This window comes from Babylonia areolata, chromosome 22, assembly GCF_041734735.1.
Source record: "Babylonia areolata isolate BAREFJ2019XMU chromosome 22, ASM4173473v1, whole genome shotgun sequence".
NCBI classification, from domain to species: domain Eukaryota; kingdom Metazoa; phylum Mollusca; class Gastropoda; order Neogastropoda; family Buccinidae; genus Babylonia; species Babylonia areolata.
Genome location: NC_134897.1, coordinates 41,455,132 through 41,457,631, shown reverse-complemented (window position 1 = coordinate 41,457,631; position 2,500 = coordinate 41,455,132). Strand labels below are relative to the sequence as shown.

Here is a 2,500-nt window from a genome sequence, read left to right as displayed (position 1 = left end):
TGTACCTGCTGCAGGATTTAGTGAAGGATCATCTTGATGACATCCTACGTGGAATGGTTCGCACGTATTCAGAAAAGGAGGATGAGATCGTGGCGCCAGACTTTAGAAGTGAGTGAACCAGTCAATTATTTCGATCGCGGGTGTGTGAACCGCTCCATTATCGTCGTAGGAGATAAATACACCTACCAAGTATTGATTGACTGATTGATTGACACGGATACTTATATAGCGCCTATCCCCGGTCGGAGACCAAGCTCTAAGCGCTTTACACTGGGCGCTCATCATTCGTTTCCTGTGTCATTCAATCAGATTTCAGGCGCACACATACACAGTCCGACAAACATGTAACATTTACGTGTATGACCAGTTGTTTTTTGTTGTTGTTTTTTATTGTTTTGTTTTGTTTTTTGGAAGGGGGGGGGGGGGGCGGGTGATATTTTTCCCCGCCACGTAGGCAGCCATGCTCCGTTTTGGGGGGTGTGCGTATTTGATTTTCTGCATTCGTATACACACGAAGGGGGTTCAGGCACAAGCAGGTCTGCACATCTGTTGACCTGGGAGATCGGAAAAATCTCCACCCTTTACCCACCAGGCGCTGTCACCGAGATTCGAACCCGGGACCCTCAGAATGAAAGTCCAACGCTTTAACCATTCGGCTGTTGCGCCCGTATTGGTGAGTCTACCCTACTATGCGTTGTGGATCGTACATTAAAAACAGAACAGGAACACATCCAGAACTATAATATACCTACACGTTTTATGGGTCAGTTAAGTACTGATGTTAAGAAAAGCAATCATAATATTGACGAAAAATGGGGCGGGGCGGGGGTGGGGGTTGTAATTGTTTTTATGTACTCCAGATGTAAAGTAGTTCACCAAGTAATTTACGTACATGAGTTGTTGGGTTGTTGTTTTTTTTCTACATTTAAACCTCTAATCTGTCTTCTACATGGTCATCTATATTTTTGGAGTGGAAGGTCTGTGGAGTGGGGAGAGTGGTGGTGATGGAGGGTGGGTGGGGGGGCGGGGGTGTTAGTAGAATGGAGTTTGGTTTTGTTTTTTTGTTTTTTCTTTTCTTTTCTTTTGCAGTTAGGAGGCAAATTCTTTGTTAATCTACATATTCATATTGTGCGCAAGCATAAAAAATATATAAGCATTTCATGGTGTCAGAACAATCTGATTTTCATTTTAAAAACAAACAAAAAACCAAAACATGTTGAACACGACATTCACACTCTACACTAACAGTACATGCGCACTTAAACCATGCACTAAATGCATCCGCAGTTACACGCACACACACACAAACAGCGCACATGCACCTATATTCCACACTGACAGTGCATGCGACACCTACACCAATCACTAACAGTGCATATGCACCTACCTACCTACTCTATGTCCAGCCTCCTACCACGGGCCTTTTCAGTACTCATACGAACTTACATTCCACACTAACAGTGCATGCACACACCTTACACAGAACACTAACAGTGCATATGCACCTACCTACCAACTCTATGTCCAGCCTCCTACTACGGGCCTTTCAAGTGCTCATATGCAATTATAAGATAAGATGAGATATATCCCACACCAACAGTGCATGCGACACCTACACCAAGCACTAACAGTGCATATGCACCTACCTACCTTCCTTATGACCAGCCTCTTTCTACGGGCCTTTCGAGTACTCCCGTCAGGACGCTGTTGCCATGGAGATACAGCGGGACAGGGACCATGGCCTGGGGGATTTGAACACGGTGCTACAGAGCTACGATCTGACTCCCATCTCCAGCTGGGACGACTTGGCCCCGCGGGCACAGGTAAGGGGGTCGGGGGTTCCTCTCCTCTCTCTCCCTCTGTCTGTGTGCCTTGGTGAGTTTGGTTGGCTGGCTGTCACGGAGTTGGTGTGGTGTGGTGTATGGTGGTGTATGGTGGTGTGTGTGGTGCGGTGTGGTGTGGTGTGTGGTGTGGTGTGGTGTGGTGTGTGGTGGTGTATGGTGGTGTGGTGTGTGGTGTGGTGTGGTGTGGTGTGGTGTGGTGTGGTGTATGGTGTGGTGTGGTGTGGTGTATGGTGGTGTGGTGTGGTGCGGTGTGGTGTATGGTGTGGTGTATGGTGGGGTGGTGTGGTGTGGTGTATGGTGTGGTGTGTGGTGGTGTGGTGTGGTGTGGTGTGGTGTACGGTGTGGTGTGGTGTTGTGTGTTGGTGTGGTGTGGTGTGTGGTGGTGTGGTGTGGTGTGGTGTGGTGTGGTGTGGTGTGGTGTGGTGTGGTGTATGGTGTGGTGTGTGGTGGTGTGGTGTGGTGTGGTGTATGGTGTGGTGTGTGGTGGTGTGGTGTGGTGTGGTGTACGGTGTGGTGTGGTGTTGTGTGTTGGTGTGGTGTGGTGTGTGGTGGTGTGGTGTGGTGTGTGGTGGTGTGGTGTGGTGTGGTGTGGTGTGGTGTGGTGTACGGTGTGGTGTGGTGTGGTGTTGTGTGTTGGTGTGGTGTGGTGTGTGGTG

General features: G+C 48.8%; 1 protein-coding gene across 1 annotated transcript in view; it reads left to right on the top strand.

Annotated features, from left to right (window-relative positions):
- Positions 1-2,500, top strand: part of LOC143297450 (dual oxidase 1-like) — an 82,015-nt gene that overhangs the window by 38,308 nt on the left and 41,207 nt on the right. The window contains exons 11-12 of the mRNA XM_076609830.1: positions 15-108; positions 1,666-1,823. Of these exons, the coding sequence (XP_076465945.1) occupies positions 15-108; positions 1,666-1,823 (252 nt within the window). The remainder of the gene's footprint in view (positions 1-14; positions 109-1,665; positions 1,824-2,500) is intronic.